At 35.5% G+C, this 25,318-nt stretch overlaps 1 protein-coding gene and 1 pseudogene across 1 annotated transcript; both read right to left on the minus strand.

Moving 5' to 3' along the window:
• Positions 1 to 14,566: 14,566 nt before the first annotated feature.
• On the minus strand, positions 14,567 to 19,272 carry LOC137643887 (uncharacterized; annotated as a pseudogene).
• A 2,483-nt stretch (positions 19,273 to 21,755) lies between these two features.
• On the minus strand, positions 21,756 to 24,817 carry LOC137644210 (uncharacterized). Its single transcript, XM_068377212.1, has 5 exons — positions 24,806 to 24,817; positions 23,215 to 24,262; positions 22,423 to 23,082; positions 21,949 to 22,290; positions 21,756 to 21,838 (listed from the first exon to the last, which is right to left on the minus strand). Exons 1-5 carry the CDS (start codon positions 24,815 to 24,817, stop codon positions 21,756 to 21,758), a joined length of 2,145 nt encoding a protein of 714 aa, XP_068233313.1.
• Positions 24,818 to 25,318: the final 501 nt, after the last annotated feature.

Raw genomic sequence — 25,318 nt, forward strand, 5'->3', positions numbered from 1 at the left:
CACTTTTCCTATCCCACACGCCCCTCTCCTTCTCTCCACCGATGCCAGCGACGTCGCTATTGGTGCAGTACTCGAGCAGGTGGTCAAAGGCTCGCCCCGCCCATTGGCCTTCTTCAGCAGAAAACTGTCCAAGGCAGAATCGGGTTATTCTACCTTCGATCGAGAATTGCTGGCGGTGCACTTGGCTGTCCGTCACTTTCGCCATTTCTTAGAAGGTACGCCCTTCGTCATTCGCACAGACCACATGCCTCTGGTGCACGCCTTCACTCGACAGTCTGACGCCTGGTCCGCCCGTCAACGCCGACATCTCTCCGCCGTGGCTGAATACAATTTCACCCTCCAATACGTCCCTGGGAAAATGAATCCCGTTGCCGATGCCCTGTCAAGAAACACGTTGGCTGCCGTTCAACTGGGATTGGATTACAACGCCCTGGCTGAAGCCCAACGACAGGATCCAGAGTATCAAGCTTGTAGGACATCCTGCACGTCCCTCCATTGGGAGGATTTTCCCCTCGAAAACTCCAACACCACCCTCCTCTGTGATGTCAGTACTGGTAGACCGCGACCTTGGATTCCTGCTCCCATGCGCCGACAGGTGTTTGATTTCATCCACGGCCTTTCACATCCCTCGTGCCGTTCTACTGCACAGCTGCTGAAGGCAAAGTTCATTTGGCACGGCATTTCTAAGGATGCTAAGGATTGGTTCCGTGCCTGTACTTCTTGCCAAACTTCCAAAGTACATCGACACACGGATTCAGGAGTGGGCACCTTTCCTCAACCTCAGCGTCGTTTCGCACACATTCACGTCGACGTTGTAGGCCCCCTACCCACATCACAAGGACATCGTTACCTGTTTACTGTCATCGACCGCTCCACTCGTTGGCCTGAAGCCATTCCCATGGAAACTGCAACGTCCGCCTCATGTACATCCGCCTTACTCTCTGGATGGATTTCAAGATTCGGTATCCCTGAGCATATTACTTCTGACAGGGGAACCACTTTCACCTCTCAATTATGGACGTCATTAGCGAATCTCCTGGGCATCACCCTACATCAGACAACGGCCTACAACCCCGCTGCCAATGGAATGGTTGAACGTTTTCATCGCACCCTCAAAGCAGCTTTGATGTCCCGCTGCAAGGATTGCAACTGGTTTACTCAGCTTCCCTGGGTCCTCCTTGGACTAAGGACCACTCCTAAAGACGCCCTCGACGTCTCGGCAGCCGAAATGGTGTATGGCGACCCGTTGGTCGTCCCTGCCTAGTTTTTTCCTTCTACAACCTCCTCCGACGATCTCCAGCGCATACGTCACGTCGTGGGAAAATTTACTCCGTCCCGCCAGACTTACAAACCCCCAGCGAAGCATCACATACCACGGACTTTCACTCTGCAACGCACGTCTTCCTGCGCAACGACACCAGCAAGCCACCATTAACGCCCCCTTACACGGGACCTTTCCTTGTGATCTGACGCAGTCCAAAAGCATTCCTCCTAAACATTCGGGGCAAAGAAGACTGGGTCTCCATTGATCGTCTAAAACCTGCTTATCTTCTGCCAGATGACCCGCCTACAGTTCGCCTCTCTAGATCAGGGCGCCCTATTTAACATGTACAGTATGTCATTTTTAGGGGGGGGAGCCATGTACCAACCGTGTGTCACACAATTGTACATAATTCCTATTGTATATATTATGCTTGTATCTGCGCTCTTCCCTCGCACTAAAAAGAACCTGAATGATCATGTCTCCGGTTTTCCTCTGAACTTTGTCTGTCTCTCGAACATGCCATGTCCTGTTGCCTTGCCGTTTTGTATATAAAGGAGAGTGTTCTATAATAATATAACTCAGTCGTTTCCAATCTGCCTTTGAGTTCACATCCTCTCTCGGCCCTTCACAATATGTAGGAGGAGATGGTGAGGAGGATAATGACATGCATATGTATATACTGTATATGTGTATGTATGTAAACACACACACATATATATGTATGTATATATGCATATATATATATATATATACATATATATATATATATATATATATATATATATATATATATATATATATCAATGTTAAATCCCAATTATTCACCGGTGGAGATACCCCACCCCCCACCCCCACCCAAGACGAAATTGCGCAATTCACACTTTTTGGATTTATATCTGAAGAGAAAAACTTTCTTTAAAAAATTTGCAACAAGAAATATTGTTATCATTTCAAGTTTATATATATACACAGTATATATATATATATATATATATATATATATATATATATATATATATATATATATATATGTGTGTGTGTGTGTGTGTGTTTATATACATATATATATATATATATATGTTATATATAATATATATAATCGGTATATGTATATATTATATATACAGTATATGTATATATATGTATATGTATACGTACACACACACACATATATATATATATATATATATATATAAATATATATATATATATATATATATATATATATATATATATATATATATATATATATATATATATATATGTACACACATATATACACACATATATATATAGTATATTCGTAATTTTTTCCCTCTTTCCTTTCCAGCCGAATATTTTTCGTCCTGTTTCGTTCTCTTTTTTCTTTCTTTCACTCCATCAGTTTTTCCGGCCTGGAAAAACGTGTAAGGGGAAGAAAATGGAATTTCGTTAAATATTTTACAAGGCTGAGCTTATCATTTTTTCTAGAGTGAATCGTTTTATATATATATATATATATATATATGTATATATATATATATATATATATATATATATATATATATATATAGTGGAATGTGTTTATCATTGGTATACGATTTTTTTAAATGGTTTTAAGTAGGTTACATTTTCTTCGCATTTAATCTTTTTTGTTTATAAATGTACATACATACATACATACATATACATATATATATATATATATATATATATGTATATATTTAGTTATATATATACATATATATATATATTTATTTATATATATATATATATATATATATATATATATATATATATATATATATATATATATACATAGCTTGTTAAGGTACAACCCTAGCTGGAAAAGCAGGATGCTATAAGCCCCCTGGCCCCAACAGGGAAAATAACTCAGTGAGGAAAGGAAACAAGGAAAATTAAATATTTTAACAACAATAACAAATAAATATGTCCTATATAAACTATAAAAAAACTTTAACAAACCAAGAGGAAGAGAAATTAGTAAGAATAGTGTGCCCGAGTGAACTCTCAAGCAAGAGTACTGACTTGAAACTTTACAAGATTTCATAATAAAGTCTATAAAATAATCTTTCCAAAATATTAACACAAAAGACTGAAATCTACCAAGTGACGATAAAGAGCTTCTCTTTGAAGACACTGGCGAAGGTGATTTTGCAAACATCAAACAATATATGTTAAAGCTCAGTAGAGTGCATACCTCCGCCACGGCAGCCTATTTCTCGAAACCAGCTTGTATTAGGGTTAATTCGGTCGATCTTTTGCTCGACTTTTGACCTTAACCTTTGACCTAGGACTTTCAAAATTGAATCTCTTCCACGTCTCGACATAACAATTAATTCCTGAAAGCTTCACTACTCTATGAGTAAAATTGTGGCAAGGAAATTGTCCACAAACAAACAGACAAATATCGGGCGAAAACGTAACCTCCTCTCCAATTTTGATAGCGGAGATTATAAAAAAAAAAAAAAGATGAATCACTGGTATTATTGCTAATCTTATCTTTTTTTCTTTTTTTTTACTGATGTCATACGTGTAAGATCACTGTACCCCTATTGTAACTTTGTATATGGCTTTTGCTGAAATAAAGATTATTATTATTATTATTATTATTATTATTATTATTATTATTATTATTATTATTATGTGGCACCCTAGCAGTACCAGCCGAACTCGGTTGAGTCCCTTGTCAAGCTGGGAGGAACATAGAGAGGAGATGTCCCCTTTTTTGTTTCATTTGTTTGATGTCGGCTACCCCCCAAAATTGGGGGAAGTGCCTTGGTATATGTATGATGTATTATTATTTCATAGAGGAAGGAAGCATCCTTGGGAAGGAATGTTCCCGGAGATATTAGGTGCAGTTGAAATTGAGAAGAATATTCTATAATGAGGTCATAAAAGGCATAAACGGAGGATATTTAGTCCCCAGCAGAGCAAGTTGGTGTAGGATAGCAGCGGGTCGACCAGGAGATATGTTCGTTCATCATCAACATCATCCTTTCCTCCTACGCCTATTGACGCAAAGGGCCTCAGTTAGATTTTGCCAGTCGTCTCTATCTTGGACTTTTAAATCAATGCTCCTTCATTCATTTACTTCTTCACGCTTCATAGTTCTCAGCCATGTAGGCCTGTGTTTTCCAACTCTTCTAGTGCGTTACGGAGCCCAGTTGAAAGTTTCGTTCGTTAGGTTTTACATCTTGGGTATCAATGAATAAGAAATTATACACAGTTCTACTTCATTTTGAGTCATATACACTTAGAAATTTGCATTAGAAAACGGTAAAAATCCTGGAATAAATTTTGCCAGACATTTACCGTTTTAAAAACCGATATATTGACGCTAAGGAGTGATATTACGGTTACCAACCAGTAAAAGATGATAACACAGTAGGGTAAAAGTTACGGTCACCTGTATTTACTGAAATACGGGTGAGAATATATTTTACGGAGAATTTCCTATTACTTTCAGTGTAGCCTTAAGTAAATGCATTAATAATACGAGAGGAAAAATCCTTTAAAATCCTTTTAAACATAACCGGGGACTTTCTAACGAAGGGCGTCATCGCATGTGGTCCAGAAAGCAGCCCACAAGTTGCCAAAGACAAATGTAAATAATGGCCTAGTATATTATGGTAACCGAAACGTTGGCTTTTGGGTTAGCAACCTACTTTCATGACAGTACTGTAAGGTCGATTCTCCCTTACTCTGCACTGGCCAATAGCGACCTTATAGGATTTCCCTTTCGTCCCGTTCTTCTTGGATTCTCCAATTTCACATTCCCTGATCTAAGACATGAAAAGTATTTCTCAAAAAGTAAATAGAGTCTGGAATGTCTATAGGAAAAAAGTTCAAATTTGCAGCAAATGTTTTGATGTTGAACAAGCTGACATAAGTCTTTTCTAAGTTTATATGAGAGATATCTGTTTTAATGTTGTTAATGTTTTTTTTTAAATATTTTATTTTAATTGTTCATTACTTCTTATATCGTTTATTTATTTCCTTTCCTCACTGGGCTATTTTTCCCTATTGGAGCCCTAGGGTTTATAACATGTTGCTTTTCCAACTTGGGTTATAGCTTAGTTAATAATAATAATAATAATAATAATAATAATAATAATGATAATAATGCGAAGATAATTCCTTGAAATGAAATCAATGATACAATGAAATCGTCTAATAACGTCAAGAATAATCATAAATATTTAATATGACGAAAAAATAACAATGAAGAAATTATAGAATATAAACTGCATACCTTTGATGTAAATATACATACATGCAAACACACACACACACACACACACACATATATATATATATATATATGTATACATATATATATATATATATATATATATATATATATATACATGTATATGATTATAAGTAGGTCAAGGACAAGGGCTCCCCAACATCCGGATCTCAGCTTTGACAATGTTTCTTAAAGTTTGTATGACTCTTTAAAATTTTAGATGTGATGGTGCGATTCTCGACAGCAAATTTACTTTTGAGAAACACATTAGGTCTGTGTCTTCTTTGATTGCACAAAAAATTGGCTTATTGGGAAAGTCTTTCAAGATTTTTGGTGGTCAATCTATTCTGAAGAAGTGTCTTAATTCTTTCATTCTACCTTGTTTTGAGTATAGTTCTCCTGTCTAGTCTTCAGCTACCGATTCTCTTCTTAATTTGTTGGACAGAAACTTACGGTCAATTAAATTTCTCATTCCTGATCTAGATATTAATCTCTAGCACCGTCGTTCAATTAGTTTATCATGCATGTTGCATAAGATTCTTTATAATTCTGACCATCCTTTACATCCAGATCTTTCCAGATAGTTCCATCCTGTTCATAATACTAGGCAGGCAGTTAATTGTAATAGTCAGGCCTTCTCCATCATGAGGCTCAATACTACACAGTAGTCTAGAAGTTTTATTCCAGCTGTGACCAAGTTGTGGAATGATCTTCCTAATCGGGTAATTGATTCAGTAAAACTTCAAAAGTTCAAACTCGCAGCAAATGTTTTTATGTTAAACAGACTTACATAAGTCCTTTTATAGATTAAATATCAAATATCTGTTTTAATGTTGTTAATGTTTTTAAAATATATTATTCCTGATTTTTCATTACTTCTGATATCGTTTATTTATTTCCTTATTTCCTTTCCTCACTTGGCCTTGTTTCCCTGCTGGAGCCCTTTGGCTTATAGAATCATTCATCATCATCATCTCCTCGTACGGCTAATGACGCAAAGGGGCTCGGTTAAATTTAGCCAGTCGTCTCTATCTTGAGCTTTTAAATCAATACTTCCCCATTCATTATCTCTTACGTCACCTTTCATAGTCCTCAGCCATGTAAGCCTGGGTCTTCCAACACTACTAAAGTCCATTTCTTTTAGCGAGGCAGATTTGCACCGACTCGCAACGGTGCCCTTTTAGCTCGGAAAAGTTTCCTGATCGCTGATTTGTTAGAATTATCTTGTCCAACCAATCAGCGATCGGGAAACTTTTCCGAGCTAAAAGGGAACCGCTGCGAGTCGGTGCAAATCTGCCTCGCTAAAAGAAATGGACTATAGTGCCTTACGGAGCCCAGTTGAAAGTTTAGCGAACTCAAGGCCAATATTGTCCTTGGGTGAACTAATCTCTATTGGGGAGTGTGAAGAGCATGCCTAAACTACCTCCATCTGCCCCTCACCATAATCTCATCCACATATGGTACTCGTGTAATTTCTAATATAGTTTCATTTCTACTCCTGTCCTGCCATTTGACTTCCAGTATTCTTTTGAGGGTTTTTTTTCACAAATCTACAAAATTTATGTGATATTGTTTCATTGTCATACCACGACTCATACCCATACAATAACACCAGTCTAACAAAACTGATATATAGCCTGATTTTACATGTAATTTCAATCGATTTGATTTTCAAATTTTATTGAACCCAGTCATTGTCTGATTTGCTTTTTTCAATCTTTCATTAACTCAAATTCTAAAGATCCTGTACTATAGGTCATAGTTCCCAAATGTTTAAATGATTCCACCTTTTTAATCCTTTCTTCCTCCAATGATATTTCATCTTCCATTGCATGTTCTTTACCCATCATCTCCGTCTTTTTTATATTTATCTTGAACCTAACCTTTTGTGATATTTCTGCATTGTGGACTTTGCAAGTCCTGTGGCCTTCTGCTAATATGGACAGCGTCATCAGCATACTTTAGGACATCTAAATCCTGTTACCATTCCTATCTAATCCATCTCCGCCATCTCCAATTTTTCTACTCATTACAAAATCCATGAAGAGGATAAACAACATAGGTGACAACACATTCTCTTGAAGTACTCCTCTGTTCACTAGAAATTCATTTGACAGGACTCCACTAACATTAACTTTGCACTTGCTATGCTCATGATCAGACAATCAAATTTACATATTTAAGAGGAACTCTATAATATATATATATATATATATATATATATATATATATATATATATATATTATATATTTATATATATGTATATATATATTTATATATATGTATATATATATATATATATATATTTATATATATATATATATATATATATATATATTTGTGTTTGTGTGTGTGTCTTTGTAAGTTTAACTCTATAAATGTAAGTGGGAGAAAGAGAGACAGTCTAATAGCGGGAAATTTCTTGGAAACGTGAAGACTTCCATTTTATAGCTTTACAGTATTATGCAAATTGAACATATTCGTAATATAGCTTCTGATTTAAAATCTAACTGCTCTCAATATCTTGCATAATAGATGCATAAGCTTATACAGATATATAATTATACACATATGCATATATGTATTGATACATATGCGTATATAATACAGTATATGTTTAGACATATATACATATATATTTCATATTTAGGAATTTTATCGAAGAAAACTTCTTTTATTTTGAAATCTTTTATTATGCATGTAACCGTAATAGCAGTTTCTCTCAACCTTTGTTATTACGAATGACTTCCATGATGGGCAAACATATAAAGTTAATTTGCTTTCACCCTAAAGTTCTGTTTTAAGAGAAAGATCTTGTGATCATTGTAAAGAAGTACCCTTTAAAAATCTGCTTTCTGAATATATTTCCAATATTTCAAACAGATAGTCCATAATTAGGATTACACTAGGAATTCAAAAGGTACAAAAACACTTCAATAGATATGTTATTAAAATTTCAAAAAAGCCAATTAAATTTAGAATAAAAAGAACTTAGCCTTACTTTCACATCCGAAATAGCCATTAAGCCATTTCCATTGTGAAAACCTAAATACTTAAAACTCTCAACTACTTCCTTTATTGGGTTTGATGCCAAACCTATCCTTTTGAATATCCAACATTCTGCTTTATTTGTGTTTATAAATAGTTTCACCTTTTCATTTTTTTTAAAATTTTCATATAATAGGCTTATTTTATCTTTGGTATCAACCAACAAAACAATGCCATCAGCATAGGCTACGATGTTCACTCGTAATAAACCAAATTTGCATCCTTTATCTGTTTACAATTTCTTCCAAAATATGGTCAATATACAATTTAGATAGCAAAGGAGAAAGTATACCTCCCTGTCTAACACCAGTATCTATACAAAAATATTTTCCTTTATTCCCTGTCCATAAAACTCGTGTTCTTTGGTTTCTCAGGTAATTCATTAGAAGAAGAACAATATCTGGTGGAACATTTCTTTTAATCATTATATCACCCAACAAGAAATGATTAACAGCATCAGCTGTTGTGGCCTGATTGGTAGTGTCTCTGCCTGGTGTTTGCCAGTCGGGGGTCCGAGTCCCGCTCAGACTCGTTAGTGCCATTAGTGTCGGCAACCTTACCATCCTTGTGAGCTAAGGATGGGGCGTTTGGGGGAGCCTATAGTTCTATCTGCTTAGTCATCACCAGCCACTGCCTGGCCCTCCCTGGTCCTCGCTTGGGTGGAGAGGAGGCTTGGGCGCTGATCATATAAGATAGGGTCGGTCTCTAGGGCATTGTCCTGATTGCTAGGGCAATGTCACTATCCCTTGCCTCTGCCAATCATGAGCGACCTTTAAACCTTTAAAAGCCTTGGAGAGGTCGATGAACAGACCAAAAGCTTTATCACCCATTCTTGTGTAACTGTTTATTGTTTCGTTAAAAAAGCAAGCATGTATCACTCTTTAAACCCAAACTGCAATGAATTAAAACTAATTTTTTCTTCCATAATATCTAAAAGATGCATTTCAAAGAGTTTCAAGATAAGTGACGACTGCATCACTGGACGGTAGTTCGATGATACAGAAACATTTCCTTTCAAGTCCTTTATTGTGAGGTCAATATCCCCACCAAGTAATTCCAGAGGGAAGTAACAATGACCATAACAGGCATTCATAAAATCACACAACTCAAAAACTGATCACTACCCCTTTTCAATAAAATAGCATGAATTCCGTCATGACCAAATCTATTTTTAAGTTTTTTAATCAACCTTTTTAACGTATCTAATGATACCTTAATGTTAAATTTTCTGTTATTTATCCAATATTCATTTAATTTCAATAGTCGTTCGTTTTTCCGCGAATTCATTTAAACTGTTTAAATGAAACGATAAAAATCTATTATTAAAAATTTCTATTATATTTTCTAGATTATTTTCCCCATTAATTATTTCTGATTGTTTCCCTTCGTTATTTATTTTCTTTACATCCCCCCCCCAGAATTGTTTCATATCTTAATCTTCAAATTTTTCTTGAATCGATAAAGACGTCTCAGCAAATTCATTTCTCTTACATACATTTAATGCCTCTTTGAATATTTTGCGACTTTCCCGCATTTGATCGAACTCGGGGTCGGGATGTATTCTGTCTGACTGCAACCACTTTAAATATTCCATTTTGGCAGTTTTGTATTTGCATTTTACATTACGATTCTACCCAGGTATCAATTTATATTTACAACTTCTCTTTAATTCCCTTGAGTAAAGAGACCTTTCCTCTTTTACAGACATTGCAAGTGCAGAGTAAAAAGGATAATTTTCCCCGAGATGTTTACAATCTCTACAACCCAAAGAACAGCAGTCAAAGGATGCATTTTTTTTTTACAAAGCTACCCTCTCTAGACATCTAGGACAAAGTTCAATCATAGAACGTTTATCCCAGTCAACATAGTACCTCATTTTCCCGCCTTCAGAACCTAAATATGATGGTGTACAAGGACTTACAGCATCAACAACCACTTTAACTTCCACTGGCAAATGGTCCGAACCAATTATATCATACAATACTCTGATATTCTTCACACAGGCATCATTTTCCTTTCTCCCAACTATATGGTTTAACTATTTGGTATAGCTACCCCCAAAGGACAAAAATGTGAAAGTAAAGTCATCCAGAGCACACACATCAAATCATTTCAGTTGATTATCTTTCATAAAATCAATCAAGTGATTCCATGAGCGACCATGGAATCTGATCTGATCTCAGTTAAAATACATCCAAGATAACTAAGTGAAACCAAATAATCATTCAAGGTCTCTATTCTACAAATATCACTTCGGATATATACATTTACAAACACAAGTCACTTTTGGTTATGAAGAACGGACATTTGAATAAAATCCTTATCTATAATCATCTTTTTGATATCAAGAGAAGATTTTTTTTTTTCCAGAGATAAGCTAAGCCACCCTCACACCTACCGATAAGACTGCCAAAGACTGCCGGTGACCCTATTACTTCATAATGTTCATCTATAAACTGTAAAACACCAAGTCTGTTTTGTGTAACAAATGTTTCTTCTAAAAATATAAAGTCATACTGACTTACTGCAAGCTCTCTGATCAAATGAATATTTTTTCGCCAGAGTAACAATTATATGTACAAACTTTCAATTCCATGATAAAAAGAAAGCAAGAGTAAAAATATCAATAATAATATAAAATGAATAAATGAATAGATAAATAATACTAAAACTCTTCAATATTAATTATGACAATTTTAAAAACAGACACAAAAGTAATACTAAATATAATAACAGAAATGTTAATGATTATAGTGATTTTATATATATATATATATATATATATATATATATATATATATATATATATATATATATATATAAATGTATATATATATATACACATATATATATTTATTTATATATATACATATATAGATATACATTTATATATATATATATATATATATATATATATATATATATATATATATATATATATATATATATGGGGTGGCTAATGTTTAATAAGCCGTCAGAACCGCAGGACTGACCCTCGTCTTTTAGACAGAGATGACACATTTTTTTTCTCTGATCCAGGGGACTATCTATCTATCTATCTATCTATAGTCCTAACTAGTTTCATCTTTATAGAAGACACTTCCTAAAGGCTCAGTAATGAATAGAATTAACTACGTAAGTGTGACAGGACTGAAGCTCACATACTATCACACACACTTACATTAATCTGAACATAGTCTTACTGGAAACCCTAAATGAATCATTAATTTTAATCCTTAGGTGTCCTTTTGGTCAGGATAAATCCTTAAAATGGAAACCCTTATAGCTGGCAAATTCCCTTAATAATGAGTAGGACAAATTAATAAATTTCATAAAATATTTTTATCAAATGTTCCCCATAAAAACGAATTCCTTATTTCCTGTTTGGGCAAAGGTGTGAATTTTGTGGCTATTATGAAAAAATGATAGATATCATGTTCATGATTTATATCATATTCTTCTTAAATTATCTTTAAAATGGACTTAGCAGTTTGATGAATACGATACTTTGTATATACACACATGAATATATACAGTATATGTATATATACATACATATATATATATATATATATATATATATATATATATATATATATATATATATGCCTCAACTGAAAAGGAGTACAATTTAACCATAAAAGAAACACTTTCTGGTACGACTCAGGAACATAATTGGTGGTCTACCCTTAAATCTGCACTCTTTGGTGTAGATGCAACAGTTCCTCCTTTACTTAAACCAGATGGCTCAGTCACTCCGTGTCCAAAGGAAAAGGCAACCCTTTTGGCTGATGTTTTTGACAGTAAACAGAGTAATGAAAAACTTGAACTTCCTCATTCCTGTTTTCCTGAGGCTAAACTAACTAGTTTAGCTTTTCGATCTCGTGAGATTAAAGCTCTGTTGGTGGACCTTGATGCTTATGGAAGTGTAGACCCAAATGGTATTTTTCCTTTGTTTTTTATAAAGACAGCAGATTTCTTAGCTCCAAAGTTATCTGTTATTTTGCGCAAGTTAGCTAGAAGAGGAGCTTTTAGCACTATTTGGAGAATTGGTAATGTTACTCCTCTATGTAAATGTGTTTGTGGTAGCTCAAATCCCACTGATTACCGCCCAATTTCCATAAATCCCATATTATCTAAAGTTTTTGAACGTCTTCTGGCAAAACGTCTTAATAGGTTTGCTGAAGGTAATCATCTACTCCCTAGTTTGCAATTTGGTTTTTGTAAAGGCCTTGGAGCATGTGATGCCCTTCTTACAATCTCCAATGCTGTACAGAAATCCCTTGATTGTGGTCGGAAGTTCGTATGATTGGCTTTGATTTTAGTGCTGCCTTTGACCGTGTTAATCATGAGGCCCTTGTTTTCAAACTGAAACAGTTGGGAGTGGGTGGGTCGTTTCTTAGCATTATTATTGATTTTTTAAGTAATAGATCTCAAAGAGTTGTTGTTGATGGGCACCATAGTGATTATAGGAATGTGATATCCGGTGTTCCACAGGGTAGTGTTCTTGGCCCATTACTTTTCATACTATATACACATGACATGTGGTTTGGCCTAGAAAACAAGCTTGTTGCATATGCAGATGATGCTACTCTCTTTGCATCAATTCCATCCCCTGAATGTAGATCTAGGGTTGGTGAATCCCTTAATGGAGATTTAGCTAGAATTAGTGCATGGTGCAAATTATGGGGTATGAAGTTGAATCCTAACAAAACTCAAAGTATGATTGTAAGTAGGTCAAGGACGGTGGCTCCTCAACATCCTGATCTCAGTATTGATAATGTTTCTTTAAATATGTATGACTCTTCAAAAATTTTCGGTGTGATTCTCGACAGTAAATTTACTTTTGAGAAACATATAAGGTCTGTGTCTTCTTCAATTGCACAAAAAATAGGCTTATTGAGAAAGTCTTTCAAGATTTTCGATGATCAATCTATTCTGAAGAAGTGTTTTAATTCTTTCATTCTACCTTGTTTTGAGTATTGTTCTCCTGTCTGGTGTTCAGCTGCTGATTCTCATCTTAATTTGTTGGACAGAAACTTACGGTCTATTAAATTTCTTATTCCTGATCTAGATATTAATCTCTGGCACCGTCGTTCAATTAGTTCATTATGCATGTTGCATAAGATTTTTCACAACTCTGGCCATCCTTTACATTCAGATCTCCCTGGACAATTCTATCCTGTTCGTAATACTAGGCAGGCAGTTAATTCTAATAGCCAGGCCTTCTCCATCACGAGGCTCAATACTACGCAGTACTCTAGAAGTTTTATTCCAGCTGTGACCAAGTTGTGGAATGATCTTCCTAATCGGGTGGTTGAATCAGTAGAACTTCAAAAGTTCAAAGTTGGAGCAAATGCTTTTTTGTTGACCAGGCGGACATGAGTCTTTTTATAGTTTATTTATGACATATTTGTTTTTGATGTTGTTAATAGTTTATATATGACATGTCTGTTTTGACGTTGTTACTTATTTTAGAATGATTTATTGTTAATTTGTTCTCTTCATTTATTTACTTCCTTATTTCCTTTCCTCACTGGGCTATTTTTCCCTGTTGGAGCCCCTGGGCTTATAGCATCTTGCTTTTCCAACTAGGGTTGTAGCTTGGATAGTAATAATAATAATAATAATAATAATAATAATGATAATATATATGTATATATATATGTGAGTGTATACAGATATAAATATATATATATATATATATATATATATATATATATATATATATATGTATACATATATATATATATATATATATATACTGATATATATATATATATATATATATATATATATATATATATATATATACTGATATATATATATATATATATATATATATATATATATAATTTATTTATATGTATGCATATACATATATATTTACACATACATACACACACACACACACACACACACACATATATATATATATATATATATATATATATATATATATATATAGATAGATAGATAAATAGTTAGAATATCAGGTTCACGTTTGGTCTAGTAAATCTGGAATAGGTTTGAAATGAGTATCAGGTACCTTTTACTAATATGTATAATTACAATATAAATGAAACAGTACAATATCATCTTTAATAGAGAGTCTAACATTACACCAAATAATTTTCTTGTTCTGCTGCTTTTCTTCTTCTATCTTCATTTTGACTTTTGCAAAAAGGCCAATTCCGTCATGTGATTAGCACGTTACGATAAAAAATATGTGATTTCCTTCTTATATTCTACAAGTTACCATAAAGATATGTGATTTCCTTCATATATTCTACAAGTTACCATAAAGATATGTAATTTCCTTCATATGTTCTACAAGTTACCATAAAGATATGTAATTTCCTTCATATGTTCTACAAGTTACCATAAAGATATGTAATTTCCTTCATATGTTCTACAAGTTACCATAAAAATATGTGATTTCCTTCATATATTCTACAAGTTACCATGAAAATATGTGATTTCCTTCATATGTTCTACAAGTTACGATGAAAATATGTGATTTTCTTCATATATTCTACAAGTTACCATAAAGATATGTGATTTCCTTCATATATTCTACAAGTTACCATAAAAATATGTGATTTTCTTCATATATTCTACAAGTTAACATAAAAGTATGTGATTTCCTTCATATATTCTACAAGTTACCGTAAGAATATGTGATTTTCTTCATATATTCTACAAGTTACCATAAAAATATGTGATTTCCTTCATATATTCTACAAGTTAACATAAAAGTATGTGATTTCCTTCATATATTCTACAAGTTACCGTAAGAATATGTGATTTCCTTCATATATTCTACAAGTTACCGTAAGAATATGTGATTTCCTTCATATATTCTACAAGTTACCATAAAAATGTGTGATTTCCTTCATATATTCTGCAAGTTACCAAAAGAATATGTGATTTCCTTCATATATTCTCCGTGTTTCCTAACTTTCTGAAGCTGATCTACTCGAGCCGTCCATCCTGGTTTTGCTTGAGCTCTCTCCGACTGGATAAGTATATCTATGTACTCCAATGGGATTTCATTCAATCTCTGAAGACTTTTCCTCACAGTTTCTGTCAATCCGAGAACTTTTAACTGAACTGCATCAAATTCATCTATCACCCTTTTTATAAGATTTCCTGCTGAAAGTTTCTTTTCTGTGGCTTCTTGATATCTCTTCTATAGGTCATTAGCAGTTTTTTTTTTACGTCAACCTGCTTACATACACATTTATAAGGGATATTCTTATGAAGGTCCCAGTAACACTTCCCTGGGCAAATAAGGCAATATCCATTTTCCATTGCCCAACAACCATGCTTTGCGCTGTCTTCTCGTATTCCGCAGTTTTCATGGCAAGTTCGGTTACAATCTAAACAGTTAGTTATGCACTGTCCAGGTGGAATGGATTCTTTCACGAAGGTTTCTTCAGTAACTGTATACTCAAAATCCTTGTTCTTTTCGATATCAGCATGATGTGTTTTGAGAACAGCTACTTGTTTACTTAATTGTTCTAATTTGTTCAGACCTATCTGAATATCCATCCTGATGCCAGCTTTTGAAACCTCCAGTTGATGGCATTCGTTAAGAACATCCTTCGTTAGAGTAAGGCTTTTACTTTAAGTTAGATTCAGGTGTTTAAAAAACTCCTTAAAACTCCTTTCTCCCATTTTCCATAACATGGCGTCAAAATTATTATCTCCCTCGTCATCACTGTCTATATCTTGATTCTCTACAACCTTATTACATGCATAGAGGGCAGAATTATTGAACTTGAAGTATTTTTTGTAAGGCATTTTTGCTTCTTTAATACCACTGAGTACTTGGGGTTGCTGACCATTAGCAAAGGTAGGTAACATGAATATATTCTCAGCAATATATTTTCCAAACAGAGACAATATTTGATCAAAAATATATCTTTGGGTTGAAGTAAGTCTACGAAGAGAAGACTGGACGACAAAGCCTACCGCATCAAGTTTGTCGATCCCACTTATACCGCCAGGGGAGAAAAATGAGCGTATTTGCTCTGTTATTTTTTTATCTCTTTCTATGCCTTCGACATCACCAAAGCCTGGAGTGTCAATAATTGTTAGACTGTAAGGTATTTTAAAACCTTCTCGATGATGTATTGTGTAAGATGATATATCCCTGGTTTGGCTTCTTGCTTGATCGTGGCTTTCTGATTCTGTAATCAATTTAAAGCGAAAGTTGTCATTCCAGTCAACACCAAAAATGTAGTTGATAATTCCATTAATTAAAGTTGTCTTACCTGATCTGGTCGAACCAACTAACATGATTACTTTTTCTGGCATTGCATCTTTTTTCTCACCAAATTCATATTTCTTAAGTTGATAAACTTTGTTTGAAGCAATCAGTTGTAGTTTTGGTTTATATATCTTGATATCTCCATCATCTAGCTTCTGTGATTGTTGACATAATTTATATTTCAGTAGCTCTTGGGGATTAGCTGTGATCATAAAATCAGAACTGGTTTCACTATCAAGGCTCTTGCTGCAATGGTCACATACACAGTTTACTTTGAATTTGTAGGTGACATTGGGATTTATATCTATATTAACAGACTGCCTTTCAAATGGCAAAGATATTAGGTCTTCCCAGTCAGAGCCTTCGTGTTGTTGCTTTACTACATACTTGATTCTCGGGCACTGAGTTCCAATGTGCACTGGTTTTGACCATTTAATCTGTACTTTTGAAAGAGATATCTGACAGGCCACAGGTTTCCCAGGTCGACTAGTAGGTCTCGTTTTAACAGTTTCACACAATTCACTTTCAAGACTAACCCCAAGTCGGCAAGAACTTTGGGCACTAACCTTGTACTCACAACCGGGTTTAAGACCAAGAATTAAATGACTTGTGGCACTAGAGTCTGCATATTGAATAACAATTGGACTCTTCTCAGTAGTATCTTCACATAAAATCTTATATTTATCAATGTTAGATGCACCATGAAGTGGTTTTTTCCAGCAGACCATAATATTACCATGGGTAATTTTATTGTTGTCTATGTTTAAATCAACTGGAGCTGAAGGTATTATGAAGTCTTCATGGAAGAGACTACCATTATTATAGTACCTTATTTTAGCTTGAAACTCATTTGAATCCGAAGACTCCTCAGCAATGATGAAGCTAACATCAGGGTTGTCTTTGTTAACATCAAAGAAATCCCTAAAGTGTCTGGCTTTTTCCATCATCGTACTTTCATTTTCTGTTGTCTTCAATGGAATTCTATTCTTTTCTTCAATAAATCCTTCATCAGTGGTTAAATTCTTATTATTTAGGTATCTAGACATGTTGTTCAAATGTGAGTTAGACTTAGGCATCAAGATAGAAAAACATAGTACTTGTGAATGATTAGGACTCATTACCGTAGCCTGTAAATCACCTGGTTTTGACGCAAAAGGAATCTGACTAAGAGCAGATATATATTGCGTAAGAATTTGTAGCTGGATTTGTTTTGTTTCCACCCATCTTTCAAGGGCTTCATCACAAAATGGTGATGTTTCTTTTTTTCTTAAGATATGTGCTAGTTCACTCTCCTCTTTATTTCCACCCCTGATGCTTGGAAGAATTTGTGCTAGCTCTTCCCGGAATCCTAATTTATAGGTTGCCAACAAAGCATTAAAACTTTTTATCTCATTTCGTATTCCCAGAAAATTATTAGCTACTTGTGTTTTGAGAAGATCATTGCATTTCACATCAAGTTCATAAAGATTCTCCAAGTAAGTTTGTGTTTCACTGATAAGCTGAGAACTGATCTCTCTGACAAGCTTACAAGCCTTACTATCCAATTTGGTAAGAGGGTATAAACGTGCACTTATGGGAACATAATTCTCTCCATTTGTTCCAGTATTATTTGCTATTTCTTGGTAGAACCGAACAGCTTCTTCAAATGTCGACGGGTTTACACGAGGTAAGAAATCTCCAAAATATCTGCATTTAAAATGAAGGCTTTCTTGTTTCTTATTTTCGTTTAGATCTAATTCTCCATTTCCATCAATCGTCAATATTGGTATGGCCTTCACCATAGCATGGAGGTTTCCACTAATATTCCTTTCTGTAGAATCTGAAGATATCTCTCGGTCAAAAACAAAAAAAGCACTTCCTCCATATGTAATGCCTGTTACAACATGAGTAGCAGTATCATGTTCAAAAACATCTGGGTGCATAATCTTTCCTTTCCCTAGCTGTTCCATAGTCATCCTCTCAGTTTTAGTGGTGCATTTGTATTTTAGTGTAACCCTTTCCACATGACTTGAAGATTTTCTATTGTCAAGGTATTTTCCAGAACCAGAAACTTCCAGGAGGCCTCCCAAGAAGCTAAGCTTTAAGCTGGCATTGACATCCAGTGCTGAAGACTTGTCATCGATGGTATCAGAAGTGATGATTTCAAAATCAGCAGAAGTATGATGTTGCACAGCCCTTTCATTAAGTGTGGCTTGGTCCCAGAGTGTAATACCTTGGATAACCTGGTCAGATCTACAGTCATAGAGCATACCTAAGTGAAAAGGCCTTCCGAGTGTTGATATTGAGAGAGGTTTTTCACCAAGATCATTTGCCATCTTGAAAAAATAATAATTTGTCCTGTTATATTCTGCTGCATATGTAAATCACAAGACGTGTCACTGACTTGAGAGTTGATTACTTCTATGGTAAGCAAGAGCCTGATCGGTTTTGCAATCTTGATTTGAATGTTATCACTACAGCTGTAAAAGAGAAAAGGTTTCTTTTAGTGATGGAGTAGAGATGAGATATTGAAAAATCAGGTTTCCTAAATGTAAATCTTAAAAATGGTTATATGACTTCATCAAATGCAAATAAGGAAAATATATAAAAGAGCACTTGAGATAAGAGAATACTAATTTAAATATAGAAACCTTTTTTTACACAGAATAAGTTTTTGATTGCGTTTCCAGAGTATTTGAAATAGTGAATGATAGTAATTTGTAAAACATGAATAAAAAATCCACTGGAACCCATTTATCTGAATATATTAGCAATCAAAGAAGGTATAGATAAACACATATAACCCTAACAGCCTCTAATGCAATATTTGAAACATTTTTATTCCTTTATATATTCATGAGATACACAGTAATAATTCACACATCCTTACTAAATATATATCAATGGACCCTTTAGTGTAAAACGAGAATAAGTCAACTATAATGCAAGAAACAAACATTTAAATGTGAAGAATTGGGCCATATGTACATAAATTTTTACGTCCGGAAATACCTAAAAATAGTTTGTATGCTGCACTACCATTCTTACAGCCATCATCCTTTTCTAGAAATGCATTTGTAATTGTAACCTTAGTTTTGCAAAAAATCGCTTTTAAATGTACTGTAATGACAACTGCCGACATAAATCTTGATGTGAGACGGACTAACAGTTTAAAGGTTAACCACCTGCATTCACCAAAGGATGAATGGGTCAAAGGGCCAAAGTATCTCTTATGTGTTTAATAACATAACTTAGGAAAATATTTTTTTTTTTTATACTAAATATATGCTGATAAATCAATTACTGAATTTTCTTTATTTGTACACAATGAACAGAGTAATTAATGATTTGAGGTAAATAGCCAATCTTGATAACCACTGGAATCTACTGAGTTACCTGTTGTCCGAGTTTCCGTTGTAGATATGTAGCCAATCATGATAATCACCGGAGTCCACTGTTTTTCATATGATCCGAATTTGTTGAGCAGCTTAGTGGCCAATTGTAATTTCAACCTGAGTCTACTGTTTTGCTTGTTTCCCGAGTTTATCAAGTAGCTAAGTAGCCTTTCGTGATAACCACTGAAGTCAAATGTTTTGCCTGTGCTACGAGTTTGCCGAATAGCTAAACTGCTCATTGCAATAGACGCTGGGGTCTACCGAGTTGCCTGTGCTCTGAGTTTGCCGAGTAGCTAAGTAGACAATTGTAGTAACCACCGGATTCTACTGTTTTATCCATGCTCCGATTTTGCCGAATAGCTAAATAACCAATAGTAATAACCACTGGAATCTACTAAATTGCCTGTGGTCTGAGTTTGCTGAGTAACTAAGGTGACAATCTTAATTACAACTGGAGTATACTGTTTTGACCATGCTCCGATTTTTCCGAATAGCTAAGTAGCCAATCATAATAATTATCAGTTTACTATTTGTTATTATTGTAAAACAACACGGGAAAATGTTTATTAATAAAAAAAATGGTTGTGTATATATAAAAACTCCCGAAATTTACCTCTATTTCCATCGCAAATTAATCATTTTTAAAAATATGCTAATATATCCTACAGTAATGGGGGCCACCCAGTGGACATCGGCAGGTTTTGGGTTGGGGAAATTTAGTAGCGAATTGATAGATAATGGTAAATGTAACTTTTTCTTCTCTATAAATTATTCTCTGGGAGGTATGGTGTAATAAATTCACGAAAAATTACACAAAATATGGGGATCCTTTTCCCCCTCAAATATTCATTTTACTCTTTTGTTTACATTTTGTAAACTAGAAGTATCTGCTCCTGTTCATGCCATTGTGCATATCTTGTTGAGCGATAACGACTTTATACTTCCTGTGCACAAGCCATACTTATACTTTATTTCTACCAGTGGAAATACTCCAGCTCGTTCATTTGTAAGTAGCTCCTCCTCCTACCTTCTCGAATCAAATGACAAAATTTTCCACATTTGGGTATGTTTGTATGCTTGAGTGATGTAGGCAGAGTTGCGACACGCTCTGTTTTCTTAAGACAACTCCTCAGTTCCTTGTTGCTGTGGGTGTGCGTTGTGGAGCCCAATGTAACAAAGTGTAATGGCATGCCATTATAGCTATTGCCAAGTTTCAGGGTGAGTGCAACGGTACACCCATTGTGGTGAGCCTTATTTTAGAAACTCATTGTGTTATTCCTCAAAGTTTAAAGTGTCCCAAGTGCGGTTTTGAGTTAGCTTTTATGGAAGACCAACACAATTTCTACTGTAACTCGACTGTAAAGATTGCCAAGACAAAAATGACACGTTGGTGTCAATCCTAAGGTAAGGAACTATTTGTAATTCACTTTGATATTTTGTGACTTAGATAGGGGATCCGAGGTCTTGCCTCTCGGGCTAGGTCTGTTGGCTGGGAACTACTAGTTTAGGTTAGGTCGATTTATTAGGGTGTGTGGCCTTTTTCAGATCTCGAAAGTGTTAAATAATCCCGTTTTTTTCCTGTGTCCGTCAGGAATGGGGGCCTTGATGGAACGGTTTAATTGCACTGGAAATAAAGGTCAAATTAAATTTAGTTAAAACCGCATTATTTTACGTAGGTAAAATTTTTATTTCTTTGCTTTGGAAATGTAGTTTCGTTTTGTTTTATGACTTTACCTACTGTTTTGCCTGTATTCCGAGTTTGCCGAATAACTAAATAGCCAAAGTAATAACCACCGAAGTCTAATGTTTTGCCTGTGGTATGAGTTTGGCAAATAACTAAATAGCCAAAGTAATAACCACCGAAGTCTAATGTTTTGCCTGTGGTATGAGTTTGGCAAATAACTAAATAGCCAAAGTAATAACCACCGAAGTCTAATCTTTTGCCTGTGGTATGAGTTTGGCGAATAACTAAATAGCCAAAGTAATAACCACCAAAGTCTAATGTATTGCCTGTGGTACGAGTTTGCTGAATAACTAAATAGCCAAAGTAATAACCACCGAAGTCTAATGTTTTGCCTGTGGTACGAATTTGCAGAATAACCAAATAGCCAAAGTAATAACCACCGAAGTCTTATGTTTTGTCTGTGGTACGAGTTTGCCAAATAACTAAATAGCCAAAGTAATAACCACCGAAGTCTAATGTATTGCCTGTGGTACTTATTTGCTGAATAGCTAAATAGCCAAAGTAATAACCATCGTAGTCTAGTGTTTTGCCTGTGGCACGGGTTTGCCCAGTAACTAAACAGCCAAAGTAATAACCACCGTAGTCTAGTGTTTTGCCTGTGGCACGGGTTTGCCGGGTAACTAAACAGGCAAAGTAATAACCACCGAAGTCTAGTGTTTTGCCTGTGGCACGGGTTTGCCGGGTAACTAAACAGCCAAAGTAATAACCACCGAAGTCTAGTGTTTTGCTTGTGGCACGGGTTTGCCGGATAACTAAACAGCCAAAGTAATAACCACCGAAGCCTAGTGTTTTGCCTGTGGCACGGGTTTGCCGAGTAACTAAACAGCCAAAGTAATAACCACCGAAGCCTAGTGTTTTGCCTGTGGCACAGGTTTGCCGGATAACTAAACAGCCAAAGTAATAACCACCGTAGTCTAGTGTTTTGCCTGTGGCACGGGTTTGCCGGATAACTAAACAGCCAAAGTAATAACCACCGAAGTCTAGTGTTTTGCCTGTGGTATGAGTTTGGCGAATAACTAAATAGCCAAAGTAATAACCACCAAAGTCTAATGTATTGCCTGTGGTACGAGTTTGCCGAATAACTAAATAGCCAAAGTAATAACCACCGAAGTCTAATGTTTTGCCTATGGTACGAATTTGCAGAATAACCAAATAGCCAAAGTAATAACCACCGAAGTCTTATGTTTTGTTTGTGGTACGAGTTTGCCAAATAACTAAATAGCCAAAGTAATAACCACCGAAGTCTAATGTATTGCCTGTGGTACTTATTTGCTGAATAGCTAAATAGCCAAAGTAATAACCATCGTAGTCTAGTGTTTTGCCTGTGGCACGGGTTTGCCCGGTAACTAAACAGCCAAAGTAATAACCACCGTAGTCTAGTGTTTTGCCTGTGGCACGGGTTTGCCGGGTAACTAAACAGCCAAAGTAATAACCACCGAAGTCTAGTGTTTTGCCTGTGGCACGTGTTTGCCGAGTAACTAAAGAGCCAAAGTAATAACCACCGAAGTCTAGTGTTTTGCCTGTGGCACGGGTTTGCCGGATAACTAAACAGCCAAAGTAATAACCACCGTAGTCTAGTGTTTTGCCTGTGGCACGTGTTTGCCGAGTAACTAAAGAGCCAAAGTAATAACCACCGAAGTCTAGTGTTTTGCCTGTGGCACGGGTTTGCCGGATAACTAAACAGCCAAAGTAATAACCACCGAAGTCTAGTGTTTTGCCTGTGGCACGGGTTTGCCGAGTAACTAAACAGCCAAAGTAATAACCACCGAAGTCTAGTGTTTTGCCTGTGGCACGGGTTTGCCGGATAACTAAACAGCCAAAGTAATAACCACCGTAGTCTAGTGTTTTGCCTGTGGCACGGGTTTGCCGGATAACTAAACAGCCAAAGTAATAACCACCGAAGTCTAGTGTTTTGCCTGTGGCACGGGTTTGCCGGGTAACTAAACAGCCAAAGTAATAACCACCGAAGTCTAGTGTTTTGCCTGTGGCACGGGTTTGCCGGGTAACTAAACAGCCAGAGTAATAACCACCGAAGTCTAGTGTTTTGCCTGTGGCACGGGTTTGCCGGATAACTAAACAGCCAAAGTAATAACCACCGAAGTCTAGTGTTTTGCCTGTGGCACGGGTTTGCCGGATAACTAAACAGCCAAAGTAATAACCACCGTAGTCTAGTGTTTTGCCTGTGGCACAGGTTTGCCGGATAACTAAACAGCCAAAGTAATAACCACCGAAGTCTAGTGTTTTGCCTGTGGCACGTGTTTGCCGAGTAACTAAAGAGCCAAAGTAATAACCATCGAAGTCTCCCTGTGGTACGAGTTTGCCAAATAAATAAATAGCAAAAGTAATAGCCACCAAAGTCTAATGTTTTGCCTGTGGTACGAGTTTGCCGAGTAACTAAATAGCCAAAGTAATAACCACCTAAGTCTAATGTTTTGCCTGTGGTACGAATTTACCAAATAACTAACTAGCCAAAGTAATAACCACCGAAGTCTAATGTTTTGCCTGTGGTACGAATTTACCGAGTAACTAAATAGCCAAAGTAATAACCACCCAAGGTATATCTGGACCGTGTAACCACCCAAGGTCTATATATACCAGGTCAGCCAACGCGCAGCTTAAGGTGTAAATCACCCATACTGTGACATCACGCTTCCCTGTCTCACACACGTGGGTAAACAAAACAAAGGACCGTTGCCTTAGTTAGCTACCTATAGAGGTAACGTAAACAATAGGAGACGCTGTGTTCTTTATCATTTTATTCATTCATTCATTCCGTCACTAATAATGCCAAGTAACTGCGCAGTATTTGGCTGATATAATAGACATGATAAAACTAAAAGCTCAAACATAAAATACCATCGCTTTCCAAAAGAAAAACCCTACATAGACCAGTGGATACATGTATGTTGCCGTACAGACAGAATTAACGTTGTGAATGCTACTGTTTGTTCGATTCATTTTAAACCAGGCGATTACAAAGATGACATGAAGTCCAGGTTACTAGGTATTGAAAGTCCTAGAAATCATCGGCTGCTTAAAGAGCATGCTGTACCTAGTCTTTATATACCAAGTGGTAAGTACACTATTTAACTGTTTAATGGGTAAAGCACACATACACGCGCACACACAATATATATATATATATATATATATATATATATATATGTGTGTGTGTGTGTGTGTGTGTGTGTGTGTGAGGGGTTGATATAAATGATTAATATTGCTAGATTAGTTTTTGCAGTGTTGTTTTATGTACAACAGTGAATACATTCAAGCTAACAGTTTCTACAGTGGTAACCAAAGGTTAGTTCAAATGAATTATTAGTCAAATATAATCATGTAGCAGCACTGTGTTTATAT

This window comes from Palaemon carinicauda, chromosome 7 (assembly GCF_036898095.1).
Source record: "Palaemon carinicauda isolate YSFRI2023 chromosome 7, ASM3689809v2, whole genome shotgun sequence".
NCBI classification, from domain to species: Eukaryota; Metazoa; Arthropoda; class Malacostraca; order Decapoda; family Palaemonidae; genus Palaemon; species Palaemon carinicauda.